This window comes from Zalophus californianus, chromosome 9 (assembly GCF_009762305.2).
Source record: "Zalophus californianus isolate mZalCal1 chromosome 9, mZalCal1.pri.v2, whole genome shotgun sequence".
Classification (NCBI taxonomy): domain Eukaryota; kingdom Metazoa; phylum Chordata; class Mammalia; order Carnivora; family Otariidae; genus Zalophus; species Zalophus californianus.
Window position 1 is genome coordinate 104008735 of NC_045603.1, and position 19406 is coordinate 104028140.

Sequence of the window (19406 nt, forward strand, 5' to 3'; positions counted from 1 at the left end):
GCTCTGAGTTAAAAATGATATCAAATAATTGGAGAGTGCAGGAGAGCGCATCCAGCAGCCTGACCCGGTGTCTCCTCTGTTCCTAGACTCTCGGCTATGCAGGGGCTGAGAGGGTCCACACCGCGGAGGGAGCCGGACAGGAACACACACAGCTGGGACCGCCGAACAGGCCCGAGGGAAACAAGTTTGGGTCCAGTTGTGGCCTAGCAACGGGTCTGGGGTTAGCACACTGCGGCCCAAGTTTAAAAGCGCTGCTGAGATGGCGCGAGTCCCTTCCAAATGCTGGAGCGGTGCATCCTGAAGGCCACTGGTGGGGCGCGTGTTTCCTTTGGTGGGAAGTCAGGGTCGGACGGTCTCAGCCAGACCCCAGCCTGCTCCTCCCGCCTCCTTTGCCCTGAACCCAGCCTGGGGGGACAAAGCTCACCCACCCCTGCCTGCACCCCGCCCCGCCCCTCTGGCTGCAGAGTCCTTTCTCTGGGGACCCTGGGGAAGCAGGACGGGACCCGTGAGGGCTGATGCTTGAGCACCCACTGGACTGCAAAGCTGTGCAGAACCCAGCTGGGGCTGAGACACGGGAACTGAAGGCAGGATAAGGAGGGCTTCACCACACAGGCCTGACCACACTCAGGTAAGGAGGCCCAGGTGCAAAGGACTCTTTTAGGTACCGAGAAACCACCATGTCCGGGCAGCTGGGGAGGGTCACTGGGTGCTCTCATCACCTTTGAGGTCAATGGCAACACAGGGTAGGAAGCTGGGCCTTAACTTGTCTGAGCTTCATTTGACTTCATAAATTCTTTTGGATCTCAGGTTTCATAAATAAAATGGCTTGGGAAGACTCCTTTTTCCCTCAGTCCCTCCGTTCAGCTGGGAAAACCTCTGGCCAGAGGACTGCGGCCCTCGAGGACCACAGGCAGGGTCCTCCTGCTATTACTGTGTGCCTTGTTCCTGACCTCGACTCACAACGCCCCGACCACCATGGTGCAGAGGGCAGCTCCTACCTGCAGCAATGGCTGTCTTCTTGTCCACGGTCACGGCCACAGCTGTGCTGGCTGTCACTACCATGGGCTGGCCTGGACTTTCTGGGGAAACAAAAATTGCCAAGTCACTTTCTCAGCACCCGGGGAAGAGCCAGTGGTTGGGTGGTGGCTGGGGAGGCTGAGAGTGCACTATGAATCCCAGGAGAGGGCAATCCTTGAATAAGTGAGGTGGGGGGGGGGGTGTTGGGGAAAGCCGTGGTGGCTCTGTCACTTTCACCCATTGGTTTTTGCAGAGCGCCTCCCACATGTCGGGGACTGCCACCTCCCCACGCAGATCTGACCCTGTCAGATAAATACACCAGGGCCCCCGGTGGCCTGGACAATGCAGTGTTGTCTACGTCACTAGGACACTGCGAGTTTGCGCTGTCTCAGGGCAGCAACTGTCTGCTGGCTGTTGCCTCCCTCGAGCTCAGGGACCCTGCTGTGACCTGTCCTCTCAGCGCGGGTTCCACCCAGAAGACTTGAGTTGCGTCAAATGATTCTTTCTAGCAGAAGGACAGGCTGCATTCCAGGACTCGTGGTGGCTGATCCTGGGCTGTCCTTCATCAGTCACATGAGTCAGGGTGACACAGACAGCCCCTCTGGAGGCCGGTGAGGGCTGCGCCAGGCACAGAAGGCTGGCGGGTGCCTGGAACATCCAAGGCACCCCATAAATCCTGGCCATTGGTGGCCAGCCTGCCGCCACCACCCCGTTATCAAGCCACCCTTTCACTGGTTTACAGACAGTGACTGCACTTCTGGGACATTCTGCCAGGCTCTTGAAGGGCAAGGGGCTTGCTTTGAGCTGCTCTGCCTCCCTCTTTTAGGATAATCAGGTCACCATGGGTGCAGAACTTAGGTGGCCATGGTGGCTCGACATGAAAACAGAGCTTTCTGGCTTGGTGGTGGTATGGGCTAGTGCCTGACCCTGGGCTTTTTAATCTTCGTCAGTCCAGGGACATGGCTTAGCTTTTTGAAGCATTCTATTTTTAAAGATTTTATCTTTACTTATTTATTCAAGAGAGCAAGGGGGGCGCAAGTGGGGGAGTAAGAGAGGGAGAGGGAGAAGCAGGCTCCCCGCGGAGCAGGGAGCTGACATGGGGCTAGATCCCAGGATCCTGGGATCATGACCTGAGCCGAAGGCAGACACTCAACCAACTGAGCCACCCGGGTGCCCCTTTTCAAAGCATTCTTGTCTACAGGCCAAGTTCCATCACTAAAATTCCCAAGAAAGGGGCAAAATTTTTATCAGGTGCTGTCTTGTGAGAAGGTCTTTGTATCAAATGTCGCTTGAAACAAATAGGTCATGAGAAGCTTAGGTGGAGATCATCTGTTGTCATGGAACTTAAATTATGCTTTCTCGTATCTATTTTGCGAAGATCATCCATCACACCTTGCTATAATCCAACATCTCACAGAAATCCAAAATTACTCCGATTCTAGAAACTTAAAATATATAGTATTGTCCTTGCTTCTAGGAATTTGCCATGATAAAACCACAATAAACACAGAAGTCAGCTTCCTCCCCCCGCTTCTAGAAACGTCTGGAAGCAGGAGGAACAGGCCTGAGGCACCTGGGCATTGGTGAGACTCTGCTCTGTGCTGGCGGATTTCTCAGGCACTGAATGCAAAAGACAGTTCCGCGTGGGCAGAACTCAGCCCGCCAGGCCCCAGGCAAAGGGCAACAGAGTCAGCCCAGAGGGGCAGAGGGAAACCTCCATTCACCCTGGAGGCAGCTCCTCGGCCTCTTCGGGGTACCCGTCCCCCATGAAAACGAAGCTGTTGTTGTTTTCTTCCTTGGGAGAGAATAAGAGTGTGCAGAGGTGCCCACGTGTCTCCAGGCACAGGCAGGAGCTAAAGCAGCAGGCGAGGGTGTGAAAAGAGCGCAAGCTCCTACCTCCCCACTCAACCGTCCCCCCTTTTGGGTTGCCAGCTTCCCTCTCTTCTCCTTGAGGCTTAGTTCCCCACCCACCGCCCTCCTACCTCACCGCCACAAAAAGCAACCCCGGCAGCCTTCAGGCAGGGGCCCAGTGACAATGCCGGTAGGAGGGAGCCCTCCTCCTGGGCTGGGGGCAGGGGCCAGGGCTTCACCCCAGAGAACCTCCCCAGGACCCTGTGGGTGGGACCCCCTCCTGGGGGAGCCCTTGCTGCTGCTCTAGAAGGTGACACGAAGAAAGAGCTGCCTCTTTCTGGCTCTGGGGGGCAATGTGGGGAGGAGACCTTCACCTTGGCTTTGTGAGCCTCCCTGGTGGGCTTTCACTGGGAATAACAGCACTCACTTCCTCTTCCCCTTCCTGCCCTGCACTTAAGGTGTAAGGCTTCTGTGGGCAGAACTTGGGTTTGGCCTGGCTCTGTGGCTCCCTAGCTGTGTGATCCTGGGCAAGTCACAGAACCTCTCAGAGCCTCAGATTTTTCCTGGGTAAGAAGAGAAGTAATAACAACACGTACAGGGCTGTGCAGATTAAATGAGTTATAGGCTCTGGAATGTTTTGTAAAGCATATCAGCCATGCATTCAGTGGGGGGGGGGGGACAGGCATAGGATGGAGAGGTGGGCTTAGGCACAGGGTGAGGAAGGTGTCAAGAGGGCACAGAGGGGACGTCCTCCTTGCTGCCTGCAGCCCCAGGAGAAGCCCCTGGGAGCCTGGATCTCCCCAGCTGTCAGCTCAGGGCCCCCTCCCCATCAGGAAGCTGGAGGAGGGTTTTGGTGGGAGTGGAGGCTGGAGGGTTTTGGTGGAAGGGCATCTCGAAGGGGAAATAGAACTCTCCATTCCAGGTAGACTCCCAGCTCGGGTTCTCCATTTGCCCCACTCCCCTCCGTCTCCTCCTTCTCTCTTCCCCCCACTTCCTTCTCCTCCTCTCCTTCCTCCCCCATCTCTGCTCACTCTGACCTGGACACAAACATTCCTAGGCCCTCTTGCTCCACTGTGCTGGGGTCAGTTTCCCCCAGTGGTGACCTTGTGGAGGGCCTGCTCTGCTGCAAACTCTTGGGGCCCTGGATGTGTCCCTCAACCTCTCTGGGTCGTAGTCTCTTCACGTGTAAATTAAGAGGGTGAAGCTATGCAACCTCCAAAGTCCCTTTCTGTTCTAAACATTTTACAATTTTCCTGGTGCTCTATTAAAAGTCACTAAATTTTTCTTTTTGGGGGCTATTTTTCAGAGTGGGGGCTAGGGGTTGGGAGTTGGGTGCCGGCAGCTCTGAAACCCTTCCTGGGCCTTGGACTAGTAGGGATTTGGTGGCTTGGTCCCCCATAGGGTCAATCTTGGCTGCCCTGCTTCCTTACTCCTCGAGCCCCCGCCCCGTGGCCTGACAGCCAGGAGGTGCCCCGTTATTACTGGGAGTTCCTGAGGAGCATATGGGGAGCTCAATGTTGCAGTTCCTGGGAGACCCTAAGGGAGTGGAGACCAAGCCGCTTTCTTTGGGAAGAAGTGCGGTGGGGCAGTGAACCTGGTAAGTACAGTAGTCCCCCGATGGAATAAAGTCTGTTACTTTCATCTGGGGGAGTTTAAGAAATTTTCAAAGACACTCAGATGTTTAGAAACAGAAGAATCTTAAAGATCAACTCTTCCAATATGCTCCTATTTGGAATTTAGGCTAGAATCCAGCTCTTCTTGACTTCTGGGTCAAATCTCTTTCCTTTGTGCCATGCTGGATTTTTAACTTTGGCTGCTGGCTAGGGGATAAAATGATCTGTCCTATATTCAGGGTAGAGAACACTAGCGTGGAAAGGCTGAGGGAGCTTTCTCAAGGTGCTAATATGTGTCAGGAGGGAAGGTTGGAAGGGAACCCAGAGGCGTGGACATTCTGTTCTGTACCTGCTCCTGTTTTCCACCAAGAGCTGCAGGAGGAGGCAGCCCTGGCCCCAGCTCGGCCCGAGGAGCACAGGGGTATGGATTACCTGGTCCCTCTGCTGATCGGAGATTGAAGACAAAGCTGCCAGCAGGCTGCTCGGCGGCCTGGCGGTACCACAGAGGGAAGCGGTCCATGGTGAACACACTGGCCTCATCCTCAGGAGTCAGGAACTTTCTGCAAAGAGAAAGATTTGGTACCTCCCCCCAGATCTGGGAACATGTTTACCCCTTTCTCTTTTTTTCACACAAGGTCATCTTGGCTGGACCAAGAAGAGAGATTCATCTCTGCTTTGGTAGGGTTGCAGGTAGAAAATATTAGCCCCTAGACTGATTTTACCTCAGACAATGTTCCCCAGAAATTCCTGCCTTTTCCAGAATCAAATGCTGTTGCATCTGATGACACATTACGAGCTAGAAGAGGTAGAGAGCCTGTATTGTGAAAGGAGACTTTTGTTGTTGTTGTTGTTGTTAAATGAAAACTCCTTTGCCTGCAGGGTTTATTTCTTTTGGATAAACCCTAATTTTTTTTTGTCTGGCTAACTGGCATGTCTGGATGGGGAAATTTCATAGTGAATTCTATCACTGCACTAATAGAAGGGCATAAATTCCCTCAAAATGGTTACTTCAAAAGTCATTGCCTCTAGGGTTTAAAATGCATTATGAGTTATCTTTTTCTTGAGCAGCTTTACCTTGCTAATTATGGTTTTGCATTCCCTGAACACACAGCAGCCAGCAGAAGGGAGTGTTGGTCCAGAAGCAGAGTGGGAGGCAGGGAGAATCTGGTTTGTGGATTAAAAAAAGACACTGTGGATAACCCACAAGGTGGATAATTGAAGTTTGATTTTAAGAGTGGTTGGTTGGCTTATATACCCAAAAGCTACCTGCCTTGTTGCACAGTTCCTGAGCTCTACAGTCATGTCGTGGTCTAGGTGAAGGGAGCCCTCTGGAGTTGTGCGGCGCCTGTGCAGCCATTCATGGTGGCTGCCTTCGTAACCCAGGAGGGTCTCTCTGTATTGAGATTTCCCTCTTCCATTCTTAGAAGCCTTTCAGAGAGGATGCAGGGGACTGCCGAGGATGATTTATCCCGTTCATACTGCCAGGTGTGGTTCACCCTGTCCAACTTTGGCCAGACAATGACATGGGTATGCGATTTTCTGAGTGGGGGTGGAAGTTTAAGGGGATGAGGAGGTATGAGTGGGGGGCCAGCCGGAGGGGTTATGAGTGTGGGGAGATCAGTTCCCAGCACTGTTCAAGGCCTTTAGGTGAATCTACAGTTTACCCACCAGATTTGGTCCATTGAGTCATTTGCTATGTCTCTAATTGGACCATGGAAAGGGTTAGCAAGGTGGAGGGCTCTCTGTTCACCTTTCTGGGAGTGAGGGGAGGTGGGGAGAGAGAAAAGCAACTTGATTTGTTCTAGAAAGCCTCAGCTTTCCAGCAAGTGTGGATCTGTCATAGTCCTGGAAGAAGCTCATAGATGGCTGAGTGTGCTTGGATTCAGTGAGAGAAGCAGTGAGCAGGTGGGAGGCAAGGACTGTGGGGTGCCCCCTCGGCCATTCTCCTCCAAGTGCCTGCTGGCCTCTGCCTATTTGGGTCTCCTGATTTGTGAGCTGCAGGTGGCTCTGCTCTACCAACCCCACGCAGCCCCCTTCTCTGGCTCCCATCCTTCCTTTGCTGCAGTACTCAGTGGGGAGGATACCCTGGCTAGCCAGAATATAGGCTTTGCTGGGAGCAGGGTCCCTCAGCTTCAGCACTATTGACATTTTGGGCCAGGCAATGTTTGTGAGGGTGTTTAATACCATCCCTGGCCTCTGCTCACTAGATGCCAGTAGCAAGCCCCCATCCCCTAGCGGTGACAACTAAAAATGTCTGCACATATTGACAAATGTCCCTGGGGTGGGGACAACCCCAGTTGAGAATTGCTGGCTTAGGGGATGTGTAAGTTGTCAACAAAGGAGGGGACACAGTCAAATGATTTAGTTTGTCACATACAGACTGGTCCCAAGGGGGAAAACAACTTCTGGGTTTCCTTTTGTGGAAGTGATTAATCCTTCCAACGCTAGTGTCCCAGCCACTCTCTTGCCTGACTGGGCCATTGTCCCTCCTCTCCCGGGGACACCTCCAGGATGCATCTAAACCTGGTGGAAGGGTTACTTTTCTGACTCTCCCAGTCTGTAAACCACAACCCTTCCACCCTCCGTGCACTCCTGGCCTCTGAGATTCTGCCCATCCACATGCCACGGGAACGCCATGCAGGGAGCCCTCTCCCAGGGGGCCCAACATGACTCACTTGTCTGAGACCTTCTCGGAGCCCACAAACAAGGTGCTTCTAAGGAGGCCGGCCCGGGTGCCCAGGAAGGCCATGTCCACCACTTGCTCGGACTCACTGTGAGGCAGACAGAGCAGGTGTCATTACCAGGCACTGCAGTGATAGGTCTAGGAAGGGGGCACTGGGAGCCCGGGGAAGACCTGCAGGCCTCTCCTAGTGCCCAGCCTGATCTTCCTGGGGTGGGGGTCGGGGAAAAGGCAGACTGGTTGCTCAGGGGGTTGCACACACACGCACTGGCCATCCACTGTGAACATCATGTTTGTTACATCTGGTAGACCCGGCTCCCCTGGGCAGCACCTTCCCTTGTTAATGGGGTCCCCTGGGCCTCTGCCTTTCTGCCTTTTTTTTGGCTTCTAATTTGTCCATGCAGGTTTTGGGGGAATTGGCTTTGGAAGACACAGGAATTCAGGAAAAGAGATGTTGTTTTGGGACCTCAGGAACGGGAACTTCTTATGACCGACACTTACAGGACACTTCGCAGTTTTAAAACCCTTTTCACATGTTTACCTTATTATTGAAATGGGAAAGGAGGAGAAGCAGACACAGTCTGCATACACCTATGCGAACCCAGTGGACCTTGCCAACAAGATTGGAGAAAGAAAATCCATTAGCTAGGTGGAGTGTAACTGATATTATTCCTGGTCTCAAAGCCATATTTCCACGATGATGGCACCAGCGTGGGAGTCATTGCTTCTTTTTTTAACATTTCAGCTTTTTTGAGATAAAAATGTAAGATTTTTAAGTGTTCATCATGGTTATTTGATATATGTATACATTGTGAAAGGGTTCCTCCCATCTAGTTAAATAGCGCATCCATCATACCAGGTATTTATCTTTTTTTTGCGGGGGGCGGTGAGAATATTTAAGTTCTACTCTCAGCTAATTTTGATTATACAATACAGTGTTATCAATTACAGTCCCCACGTTTTATTAGACCCTCAGGCCTTCTTCCTCTTGTGGCTGGAAGAATGTGCTGACCTCTCTTCCCCCAGCAGCCCACAACAATCACTTTCCTTCTCTGTTTCTGTGAATTTGACTTAATTTTATTTTATTCTTTTATAGATTCTACATATAAGTGATGCCATGTAGTATTTGTCTTTGTCTGTCCAGCTTGTCTCTCTTAGCATAATGCCCTCCAGGTTCATCTAGGTGGTCACAAATGGCAGGATTTCCTTTCTCATAGCTGAATAATATTTCATTGTGCGCACACACACACACACACACAACCCCACATCGTCTTTGTCCATTCATGCATCGACAACATGTTGTTTCCATATCTTGGCTATTATAAATCATGCTGCAATGAAGATGGGGGTGTAGCTATCTCTTGAAGATAATGGTTTCATTTCCTTTGGATAAATAGTCAGAAGTGAGGTCATTGGACCATATGAAAGTTCTATTTTGAACTTTTTGGGGAACTCAAAACTGTTGTTCATAGTGGCTGCACTAATTCACATTCCCACCAAGAGTGCACAGGCTTCCCTTTTCTCCACATCCTCACCAACACTTGTTGTCTCTTGTCTTTTGGGTAACATTCTAACATGTGAGGCGATGCCTCACTGTGTTTTTGATCTGTGTTTCTCTGATGATTACTGATGTTGAGAACTTTTTCATGCATCTGTTGGCCATTTGTAGGTTTCCTCTGGAAAAATGTCTATTCAGTTCCTCTGCCCTTTTAAAAAAATCAGATTATTTTGTTCCTATTGAGTTGTGAGTTTGTTTGTTTGCTTTTTTACATATTTTGGACATTAGCTCCTTATCAGATATGATTTGCAAATATTTTCTTCCATTTTGTAGGTCACCTTTTCATTTTGTTCTTTTTCTTGCTTAATTGCTATGGCTTGGACTTCCACTACTATGTGGAGTAACAGTGGTGAGAGCGGACATCCTTACTTTGTTCCTGATCTTAGAGGAAAAGCTTTCAGCTTTTCATTGTTTTCACCATTGAATATGACATCAGGTGTGGGCTTGTTACATATGGCTTTTATTTAATTACTTCTAACTTTATTAATATTCATGCCCCTAGCCCAATTTGCTACAGGTTATTACCCAATTTCTCTCAGTACCTAGATCAGTGGTTTTAGTGATATTATGGATAGTGATATTATGGATAATAAGGTAGGGAAGACCCAAAGCATTGCCAAGGGGAAGTATTTTTTTTTTTTAAATCAAGGCTCAGCTGTGTGGGTATTGGGGTTTCTCCAATGGGATTCTGTGAAGAAGGCTGTACTATGTGACATTCAACTGATAGCACCTGGAGCTGGATTATAGCACTTGATCTACAATCTGGAAAACTACTGAGGAAAGGGTCTGGAAATGTGGACAGGGTCTGCCTGCCCCCTCTGATGTTGTAGAAACAAGAATTTCTGGGTTTGGGGCCTAAGTGACTGTTTCTTTAAAAAGCTTCCTGATGCAATTTTTTAAAGATCTATTTATTTATCTGAGAGAGAGAGAGAATGAGAATGAGCAGGAGAGAGAGTCTTAAGCAAACTCTGAACTGAGCACAGAGCCAGACGCAGGGCTCAATCTCACGACACTGAGATCACGACCTGAGCTGAAACCAAAAGTTGGACACCTAACCAACTGCACCACCCAGGCACCTCTGATGCAGTTCTTTATTCAAAAGTAGTAGAGAAGATGACTAAAAACGTTTTTTTCCTCCTCAGTATCATTACGAACACAAGATTTAAACACATTATATTTTAATCCATTGTAGTTGTCATTACTTTTGCTGCTCTAATTGTCCCACCTTTAACCAGTGAGACCACTTCAGGTAGGTTCTGGGGTCCCCCTGGCACAATGTCATGATAGTCTTTAGTAAATTCTTCCTTCTTGTTATGACAAGATGCTCCTGGCTCATTTTGTACACTTCCTGCCCCTGTCCTGAAATCAGACATTTCTCCAAGGGTTGCTGGTTCATTTTAATGAGGATGTCTTAATATGCACACTGAAAGTCCACAATCCTGCTCTGGAGTGTTCATTGAGGTTGGTCATTTCCGTGGACAGGGCCAGGATATCTTTATTGTTTCTTTCAGAGAAAACACATCACAAGTTCATTGATATTTCCAATTCATATTCAGCAGTACATCTTCTTTGATTTGAAAAATTTGCATCTCTTTTCTCATTTGCTGAAAATCTTGGTTCCTAATGATATTAACCTAATACTATTTGCTCTATCCATCTATATAGTTTGAGAATAACAGTGCCAATATTGTTTCTAGCAATGTGGTTATGGAACACAGTTTTTTGATTTATTTATTGTTTATGGTTCTGTGTTTTCAAGTCCCTTGAAAGAATTCACCTACGTTGTTATGTCATGAACTTGATACACAACTATGTTTACTTGTTTCATTTGCTTTCAAATTTTTAGAGCTTATTTTTAAAAATCTAATCGTTTCATAATGATATAAAGCATTTACATGGTTCCAAAGTAAAATATGCAAAATAAAGCATATTCATAAGCCTGTCTGTTTCCATCCCTGTTCTTTCACTCTGCCTAAAGTAATCTTTTTTGTTTTCTTGTTTATTGTTCCATTAAAAAATATATGTGCACATATGTATATACATACATGCATCTATGTTTATATATGTGTAAGTACCTATGAAAATATATTTGCATCTCCTCTTTTTAAATAAATAGTGAGGTATTATATACACTTTTCTTCGTTGGTGAGACCATTCCTTTGCAGTATATAGATTTCTCATTTTTTGTAGTTACATAGTATTCCATTATGTGGATCTACCATGGTTTATTTAACTAGGCTCCTACTGATGGATTTAGGTTATTTTCTGTCTTTCACTATTATAAATGGAGCTGTAACAAAAAAACTCATGTATGTATCTTTTCTTATTTTTACTGGTATATCTCTGGGATACATTCCTAGAAGTGGTATTGCTGAGTCAGAGGTAAATGCATATGTAATTTGTTAGATATTATCAAATTCTCCTCCACAGCCTTTGAAACATTTTGTATACCCACTAATATACACAAGCCTGATTCCCCACAGCCTTGCCAGCCATGCATGGCAATAAACTTAGATGGTTATCAATCTGATGAGTGACATATATAATCTTGGTAGGGTTTTAATTTGCATTCCTTTTATTATGAGCTAGACTGATCATTTTTTCATATACATAAGGACTAGTTGTATGTGTTCTCTGAATTGCCCATATTTCTTGGTCCTTCTTCCTATAAAGTGGTTGGGTTTTTACTTCTCTATTTTTGAAGTTCTTCATTTATCATGGATATATAATGTAGGAATAGTAAGCTTTTATTTGTTATATAAGTTGCAAACATTTTTCTGGTTTGTCATTTCTCTTTTCACTTTCCTCATGTTTTTATTTTTGCCAAATAAACATTTTTATGCTATTAAATTTGTCAGTTATTCTCTTATTGCTTCTGAATTTTGAGTCATCATTGGGAAAGGTTTCCTAATTTCTAGATTTTAGAGCAATTGGCTCATGGGTTTTTTTTTAGTACTTATATGGTTTTATTTTTCTACATTTAAATCTCTGAGTCATTTGGACTTTATCCAGATGTATGGTGTGAGGAAATAATACAATTTTATCATTCTCCATATGGCTCTCAAACCAGTTATTAAAGAGTCCATTTTCCCCTGGTCTGACTTGATGTCTTTCCACGTGCATTTAGATGAATTTCTGGATTTTCTATTCTGTCCTCTTGGTCTGCCTTTCTATTCATGTGTCGATGCAACACTTTATAAATTATAGAGATTTTGTCATATGTTTTAATATGTTGGTAGGACCACACTTCCTTTGTTGCTTTTCTTTTTCAGGGATTTCTTGACTATTCTTCCAAATAAACTTTATAATCCATTTATCTGGATCCAGAGAAATACTGATGATATTTTTATTGGGATTACATTAAACTTATAAATGAACTTAGAGAGGATTAATGTCTTTGTGATGTTGGTTCTTCCTATCCCAAAACACTGAATATCTCCCCATTTGTTCAAGTCAACTCTTGTGTCTTCCAAGAGTATTTTATAATTCTTCTTAATTAAGTTTTAGGACATATCTTGTCTTATACCTAGGTGTTTCATTACATTTTATTTTTTGTCCTCTTGAATATTTTTACATGATATTTTTAATCTAGTTTTTGTTTGCATAGATAAAGGATGTTAATTTTTGAATATTCATAGTATATCCTGCTACTTCACTAAATTCTCTTATTGTTTATAGTAGTTTTCCTATAAATTCTTTCAGGGCTTCCAGATATACAATCTTATCACCTTCTTAAACAGAGATAATTTGCTTCACCCTTTCCGCTTCTCATTGCTTCTAGGTGCATTCTCTTGTCTGGCTGCACTGATTGATACCTTCCAACCTTGTTTAAGAGTAGTAGGGATATGGGGGGGCGGAGCAAGATGGCGGAGGAGTAGGAGACCTAGATTTCGTCTGGTCTCAGGAATTCAGCTGGATAGGGATCAAACCATTCTGAACACCTACGAACTCAACAGGAGATCAAAGAGGAGAGTAGCAACAACTCTCTGAACAGAGAAGCTACCACTTACTGGAAGGTAGGACATGCGAAGTGAATCCGAGGCGATATTCGGGAGGATAGACGGCGGGGGAGGGGCCTCCGCCGGCCGCTTCTGGCAAGTGATAGAGCCGCGGAGCACAAAATCGGAACTGTTAGAAGTCGGCTCCGCTGAGGGACGTCGCTCCAGTGGCTAAGCGGGGGGTGGAATCCTCCCGGGACAGTGTGGTCTCAGGACCCTTGGGGTCACAGAAAGACCGGGGGTGCCTGAGTGCGGCAGAGCTCCCAGGTATCGGAGCGGGGAAGCCGGCTGCAGAGACGGAGCCGAGGCGCGGGCTCTCAGCTCGGGGTTGCCATAAACTGTGATCCGCGGCCCAGTCGGGCCACTGCTCCTCCAGCAGGGACCCAACAAGCGGCAGATCCGGGGAGACTCCCCTTCCTTCCCGGGGAGGAGTGGCGCGGGAACGCACCGCAGGGATCTGCTGGGTTTGGAGACTCCACACGGGGTCGGGTGCCAGAGATAGCAACGCTCGGTCACAGGCCGGGTGAGCACGGAGAGCGGCCAGAGACAGGGGACAAGGGAGTGACTGCTTTTCTCTGGGGGCGCACTGAGGAGCAGGGCCCCGAGTTCTCAGCTCCTCCGGGCGGAGATTGGGAGGCCACCATTTTTGCCCTGGTCCTCCAAGGCTGTACGGAGAGCTTGCAGGGAACAAAAGCTCCTGAGATCAAACCCGAGCAGCTTGCTTAGCCCGGACCGACAAGGGCGGGGCAATTCAGCCTCCGGCAAAGACATTTGGAAACCACAGCAACAGGCCCCTCCCCCAGAAAATCAGCCCAAACAGCCAGCAGGCCAAGACCAAGTTTACCTATCAAGGAGAACGGGAGAACTCCAGCGCTAGGGGAATACTGCACATAGAATTCATGGCTTTTTTTTTACCATGATTCATTAGTTCATCAAAGTTAATTTTTGTTAACTGTTTCTTTTTTGTTTTTCCCTTTTTCAACCAACATCTTATCACTTTAAAAAAAAAAAAACATTTTTTATTTTTCATTTTTAGAGTCATATTTTATCTCTTCATAGTAGTTACCCTTATTTTTGGCATATATATATAAGTTGTTCTCTCTTTAAAATTTTGAGATACAGTTTCTTCTAACAGATCAAAATATACCCTAAATCACTAGTGTATGGTTCTGTTCTAGTCTCCTGCCTGATCACATTCTCTTCCTTCTTTCTTTTTTTTTTTTTTAAATCTTCTTTCTTTTTTCAAACAACTTCTTATCTTATCAAGTCCTTTTATAAAATCTTTTATAATTTTCATCTTTACAGTCATCTTCTATCCCTTCATTGTATCAACCCTTATTTTGTACATATATGTCTTTCTTCCTTTAAAATTTTAGGAGGCACTTTTTTCTAACAGACCAAAATATGCCTAAATCTAGTGTGTGGCACTGATCTATGCACTAGCCTGATCATATTTGATCACATTCTGCTTTTTTTGTATTGTTCTGTTTTTGTTTTTATCTTTTTTTCTTTTTTCTTTTTTTTCTCTTTCATTTTTCTTTCTTTCCCTTTCTTTTCCCCTGGTTTCAGGTCTTTTCTGATTTGTATACAGTATATTTGCTGGGGACGTTGTAAACCTGTTAGCATTTTGTTCTCTCATTCATCTATTCTCCTCTGGACAAAATGACAAGAAGAAAAAAATCACCTCAGCAAAAAGAACAAGAGGTAGTACTGTCAGCCAGGGACCTACTCAATACGGACATTAGTACGATGTCGGACCTAGAGTTCAGAATCATGACTTTAAAGATACTAGCTGGGCTTGAAAAAAGCGTGGAAGTTATTAGAGAAACCCTTTCTGGAGAAATAAAAGAACTAAAATCTAACCAAGTCGAAATCAAAAAGGCTATTGATGAGGTGCAATCAAAAATGGGGGCACTAACTGCTAGGATAAATGAGGCAGAAGAGAGAATCAGTGATATAGAAGACCAAATGATGGAAAATAAAGAGGCTGAGAAAAAGAGGGAGAAACAACTACAGGATCACGAGGGCAGAATTCGAGAGATAAGTGATACGATAAGACAAAACAACATTAGAATAATTGGGATCCCAGAAGAAGAAGAAAGAGAGAGAGGGGCAGAAGGTATATTGGAGCAAATTATAGCAGAGAACTGCCCTAATGTGAGGAAGGAAACAGGCATCAAAATCCAGGAGGCACAGAGAACCCCTCTCAAAATCAATAAAAATAGGTCAACACCCCGGCATCTAATAGTAAAACTTACGAGTCTCAGAGACAAAGAGAAAATCCTGAAAGCAGCTCGGGAGAAGAGATATGTAACCTACAATGGTAAAAATATTAGATTGGCAACAGACCTATCCACAGAGACCTGGCAGGCCAGAAAGGACTGGCAAGATATCTTCAGAGCACTAAACGAGAAAAATATGCAGCCAAGAATACTATATCCAGCTAGGCTGTCATTGAAAATAGAAGGAGAGATAAAAAGCTTCCAGAACAAACAAAAACTAAAGGAATTTGCAAACACGAAACCAGCCCTCCAAGAAATATTGAAAGGGGTCCTCTAAGCAAAGAGAGAGCCTAAAAGCAGCAAAGATCAGAAAGGAACACAGACAACATACAGTAACAGTCACCTTACAGGCAATCCAATGGCACTAAATTCATACCTTTCAATAGTGACCCTGAATGTAAATGGGCTAAATGCCCCAATCAAAAGACACAGGCTATCAGATTGGATTAAAAAACAAGACCCATCAATATGCTGTCTGCAAGAGACTCATTTTAGACCCAAAGACACCCCCAGATTGAAAGTGAGGGGGTAGAAAACCATTTACCATGCTAATGGACACCAAAAGAAAGCTGGGGTGGCAATCCTTATATCAGACAAACTAGATTTTAAAACAAAGACTGTAATAAGAGATGAGGAAGGACACTATATCCTACTTAAAGGGTCTATCCAACAAGAAGATCTAACAATTGTAAATATCTATGCCCCGAACATGGGAGCAGCCAATTATATGAGGCAATTAATAACAAAAGCAAAGAAACACATTGACAACAATACAATAATAGTGGGGGACTTTAACACCCCCCTGACTGAAATGGACAGATCATCTAAGCAAAAGATCAACAAGGAAATAAAGACTTTAAATGACACACTGGACCAAATGGACTTCACAGACATATTCAGAACATTCCATCCCAAAGCAACAGAATACACATTCTTCTCTAGTGCCCATGGAACATTCTCCAGAATTGATCACATCCTAGGTCACAAATCAGGTCTCAACCGGTACCAAAAGATTGGGATCAATCCCTGCATATTTTCAGACCACAATGCTTTGAAACTAGAACTCAATCACAAGAGGAAAGTCGGAAAGAACTCAAATACATGGAGGCTAAAGAGCATCCTACTAAAGAATGAATGGGTCAACCAGGAAATTAAAGAAGAATTTAAAAAATTCATGGAAACCAATGAAAATGAAAACACAACTGTTCAAAATCTTTGGGATACAGCAAAGGCAGTCCTGAGAGGAAAGTATATAGCAATACAAGCCTTTCTCAAGAAACAAGAAAGGTCTCAAATACACAACCTAACCCTACACCTAAAGGAGCTAGAGAAAGAACAGCAAATAAAGCCTAAACCCAGCAGGAGAAGAGAAATCATAAAGATCAGAGCAGAAATCAATGAAATAGAAACCAAAAGAACAGTAGAACAGATCAACGAAACTAGGAGCTGGTTCTTTGAAAGAATTAACAAGATTGATAAACCCCTGGCCAGACTGATCAAAAAGAAAAGAGAAATGACCCAAATCAACAAAATCATGAATGAAAGAGGAGAGATCACAACCAACACCAAGAAATACAAACAATTATAAGAACATATTATGAGCAACTCTATGCCAGCAAATTAGATAACCTGGAAGAAATGGGTGCATTCCTAGAGATGTATCAACTACCAAAACTGAACCAGGAAGAAATAGAAAACCTGAACAGACCTATAACCACTAAGGAAATTGAAGCAGTCATCAAAAATCTCCCAAGAAACAAAAGCCCAGGGCCAGATGGCTTCCCAGGGGAATTCTATCAGACATTTAAAGAAGAATTAATACCTATTCTCCTGAAACTGTTCCAAAAAATAGAAATGGAAGGAAAACTTCCAAATTCATTTTATGAGGCCACCATTACCTTGATCCCAAAACCAGACAAAGACCCCATCAAAAAGGAGAATTACAGACCAATATCCTTGATGAACATGGATGCAAAAATTCTCACCAAAATACTAGCCAAAAGGATCCAACAGTACATTAAAAGGATTATTCACCACGACCAAGTGGGATTTATCCCTGGGCTGCAAGGCTGGTTCAACATCCACAAATCAATCAACGTGATACAATACATTAACAAAAGAAAGAACAAGAATCATATGATCCTCTCAATAGATGCAGAAAAAGCATTTGACAAAGTACAGCATCCTTTCTTGATCAAAATTCTTCAGAGTATAGGGATAGAGGGTCCATACCTCAATATCATAAAAGCCATCTACGAAAAACCTACAGCGAATATCATTCTCAATGGGGAAAAGCTGAGAGCTTTTCCCCTAAGGTCAGGAACGCGGCAGGGATGTCCACTCTCACCACTGCTATTCAACATAGTATGAGAAGTCCTAGCCACAGCAATCAGACAACAAAAAGAAATCAAAGGCATCCAAATCGGCAAAGAGGAAGTCAAACTCTCACTCTTTGCAGATGATATGATACTTTATGTGGAAAACCCGAAAGACTCCACCCCAAAACTACTAGAACTCATACAGGAATTCAGTCAAGTAGCAGGCTATAAAATCAATGCACAGAAATCAGTGGCATTCCTATACACCAACAACAAGACAGAAGAGAGACAAATCAAGGAGTCGATCCCATTCACAATTGCACCCAAAACCATAAGATACCTAGGAATAAATTTAACCAAAGAGGCAAAGGATCTGTACTCAGAAAACTATAAAATACTCAGGAAAGAAATTGAAGAAGACACAAAGAAATGGAAAAACGTTCCATGCTCATGGATTGGGAGAACCAACATTGTGAAGATGTCAATGCTACCTAGAGCAATCTACACATTCAATGCAATCCCCATCAAAATACCATCCACTTTTTTCAAAGAAATGGAACAAACAATCCTAAAATTTGTATGGAACCAGAAGAGACCCTGAATAGCCAGAGGAATGTTGAAAAAGAAAAGCAAAGATGGCGGCATCACAATTCCGGACCTCCAGCTCTATTACAAAGCTGTCATCATCAAGACAGTATGATACTGGCACAAAAACAGACACATAGATCAATGGAACAGAATCGAGAGCCCAGAAATGGACCCTCAACTCTATGGTCAACTTATCTTTGACAAAGCAGGAACGAATGTCCAATGGCAAAAAGACAGTCTCTTCAACAAATGGTGTTGGGAAAATTGGACAGCCACATGCAGAAGAATGAAACTGGACCATTTCCTTACACCACACACAAAAATAGACTCCAAATGGTTGAAAGACCTAAACGTGAGACAGGAGTCCATCAACATCCTAAAGGAGAACACAGGTAGCAACCTCTTCGACCTCAGCTGCAGCAACTTCTTCCTAGAAACATCACCAAAGGCACGGGAAGCCAGGGCAAAAATGAACTATTGGGATTTCATCAAGATAAAAAGCTTTTGCACAGCAAAAGAAACAGTCCACAAAACCAAAAGACAACCGACAGAATGGGAGAAAATATTTGCAAATGACATATCAGATAAAGGGCTAGTATCCAAAATCTATAAAGAACTTATCCAACTCAACACCCAAAGAACAAATGATCCAATCAAGAAATGGGCAGAAGACATGAACAGACATTTTTCCAAAGAAGACATCCAAATGGCCAACAGGCACATGAAAAAGTGCTCAACATCGCTCGGCATCAGGGAAATCCAAATCAAAACCTCCATGAGATACCACCTCACACCCGTCAGAATGGCTAAAGTTAACAAGTCAGGGAACGACAGATGCTGGCAGGGATGTGGAGAAAGGGGAACCCTCCTACACTGTTGGTGGGAATGGAAGCTGGTGCAACCACTCTGGAAAACAGTATGGAGGTTCCTCAAACAGTTGAAATTAGAGCTACCATTCGATCCAGCAATTGCACTACTGGGTATTTACTCGAAAGATACAAATGTAGGGACCTGAAGGGGTACGTGCACTGCAATGTTTATAGCAGCAATGTCCACAATAGCGAAACTGTGGAAAGAGCCAAGATGTCCATTGACAGATGAATGGATAAAGAAGAAGTGGTATATATACACAATGGAATATTATGCAGCCATCAAAAGGAATGAGATCTTGCCATTTGCAACGACGTGGATGGAACTGGAGGGTGTTATGCTGAGTGAAATAAGTCAATCAGAGAAAGACATGTATCATATGACCTCACTGATATGAGGAATTCTTAATCTCAGGAACAAACTGAGGGTTGCTGGAGTGGTCGGGGGTGGGAGGGATGGGGGTGGCTGGGTGATAGACATTGGGGAAGATATGTGCTACGGTGAGTGCTGTGAATTGTGTAAGATTGTTGAATCACAGATCTGTACTTCTGAAACAAATAACGCAACATATTTTAAGAAAAAAGAAAAAGAAGAAGATAGCAGGAGAGGAAGAATGAAGGGGAGTAAGTCA

At 44.8% G+C, this 19406-nt stretch overlaps 1 protein-coding gene across 1 annotated transcript in view; it reads right to left on the bottom strand.

Moving 5' to 3' along the window:
• The window catches only part of CACNA2D4 (calcium voltage-gated channel auxiliary subunit alpha2delta 4), a 132419-nt gene that overhangs the window by 43407 nt on the left and 69606 nt on the right, over positions 1–19406 (bottom strand). The window contains exons 24-26 of the mRNA XM_027594228.1: positions 7157–7252; positions 4914–5041; positions 999–1079 (exon numbers count right to left, since the gene is read on the bottom strand). Of these exons, the coding sequence (XP_027450029.1) occupies positions 999–1079; positions 4914–5041; positions 7157–7252 (305 nt within the window). The remainder of the gene's footprint in view (positions 1–998; positions 1080–4913; positions 5042–7156; positions 7253–19406) is intronic.